General features: G+C 42.4%; 1 protein-coding gene across 1 annotated transcript; it reads right to left on the bottom strand.

The window, feature by feature from the left end:
• Positions 1 to 399: 399 nt before the first annotated feature.
• Positions 400 to 1,155, bottom strand: LOC118815121 (gamma-crystallin M2-like). Its single transcript, XM_036581058.1, has 3 exons — positions 1,144 to 1,155; positions 796 to 1,038; positions 400 to 684 (listed from the first exon to the last, which is right to left on the bottom strand). Exons 1-3 carry the CDS (start codon positions 1,153 to 1,155, stop codon positions 400 to 402), a joined length of 540 nt encoding a protein of 179 aa, XP_036436951.1.
• Between the last annotated feature and the right edge of the window lie 563 nt (positions 1,156 to 1,718).

The following is a 1,718-nucleotide window of genomic DNA, read 5'->3' as shown; positions in this document are numbered from 1 at the left end:
TTAGATTGTCAACTGCACTGCTTGAACATCATTAATATTAGCTAAGTTAGCCATCATTAGTGTAGGCATTTTCTGTGGCTACGTTTTCCATTTATCAAGCTGTTATACCCTGCTAGCATATTTAAGTGTATGTTAGGTAAAGCATATTCTGTGACATCAAAAAATTAGCTTTTATGTAGCGCCCGACCAAAGTATTGCTGTTTCCAAGAGCAGAGATTGTCACTATGTTCAATGGAAATGTGAAAATACTCATTAGAGCGAATGCCAATGTAAATAATTGTTAATTAATCAGAAAGAGTAAAACACTTTGAAACCACAACCTGAGTGCAAAAACTCCAGGAAACAGTACTTTTTTTTTATTAAATTTTATTTAAAACTTTCATTAGCAAAGTAGACTTTTTAATACCAGGAGTCCATGATGCGCCTCATGCTCATGAACCTCATGCCGCTCATTCCCATCATGTGCCTGAAGCTCCTGTAGTGTCCGGGTCCGAAGTACCACATCCTGCCTCTGTAGTTGGGCTGGTCGTACATGAGCCAGTGGCCGTCCATGACGTGGCAGGACATGCAGCCGTGGGACCAGTGGAAGCGGTCCATGAAGGACTCGCAGTCCTCAGTCATCTCCATCATCTGGCCCATGTAGTTCTCCCTCTCGTAGACCCTCATTCTGTAGGGTCCGCTGTACTGTTTGAGGAGAAATAAATAGAAATTACTTTGGGAAATGAATTATCAAAAGTGAGGGCCTTCCATGTTAGCAAATGTAAGGGCTAGCAGTCAAACAGTTAGCAATCTTACCCTGGGAATCATGCGGCAAGACTTGATCCAACCATTCATTCCCCACATGCTCATGTAGTCGTTGTACTCGCCCTTCCTGATGAAGTAGCCATTACCCATGAAGTTGGGGCGGTCGTAGACCATCCAGCAGCCGCTCTCCACCCTGCAGGAGTGGCAGCGGCTCAGGTAGGAGGACATATCGGAGCAGTCGCTGCTGCATTCCCAGGAACGTCCCATGAAGTTCCTGTCCTCGTAGAAGATGATCTGTCAAAGAGGAATCAGTGGCACATTATTCAGTTTGCACATTAGGGAACAGCAGAATCACAAAATCTTTCCAAACTGTGTCCCATGTTGGTATGTCCAGCTTACCTTGCCCATCATTTTGGCGGCTTTGGTTGGTGTTTCCAACTGAGCTGTTTCCAACTGGTGACTGACACACTCTGCTCTGGTTTAACCCTTGCATTTATACCTCACCCCAACCCAAAGGATATGCGCCTCCTATTGTCAAAACTCCTGACCAAGCAACATAGCACAGAGGCCCACAGAGAGGCTGAAGTGCTTTCGGTACATTGCCAGGTGAATTATTCTCCAAAGACTTTAGAATGGACCCCACAGGCAAGACAATACAATACTGAGCCTTTTTTAAAAATGTATTCTTTTGGCCTTTACAGGCCAAAGGCAGATTACACACAGAAGTAGGGACAGTAGTAGAGTTTTTGTTATGTTAATGTGGATGACCTTTGCTTGTCCTCCAAGAATGCCTTTTTTGCATTTTTTTTCTTCTAAGCTTGCAAAATTTGGTTTGAAAATGATGCTGAACTGTTTTGCAAAGCTGTACACATCAATTGTTATATAAGCCATTTAATATTACTGTCAACTGTAATGCTACGTATAAATAAGCACATATAAATAAATATAATAACTAAACAAATAAAGAACTAAAT

Source organism: Colossoma macropomum, unplaced genomic scaffold, assembly GCF_904425465.1.
Source record: "Colossoma macropomum unplaced genomic scaffold, Colossoma_macropomum, whole genome shotgun sequence".
NCBI lineage: Eukaryota > Metazoa > Chordata > Actinopteri > Characiformes > Serrasalmidae > Colossoma > Colossoma macropomum.
The sequence above is the reverse complement of the archived record's forward strand: the minus strand, read 5'-3'. Positions and strand labels throughout refer to the sequence as shown.

Excerpts from the sequence above, each read along its gene's own strand:
- LOC118815121 (XM_036581058.1), bottom strand. Across the intron at positions 685-795 it reads CTTGCCGCATGATTCCCAGG|TACAGCGGACCCTACAGAAT; the intron begins GTAAGATTGCTA and ends CTCCTCAAACAG.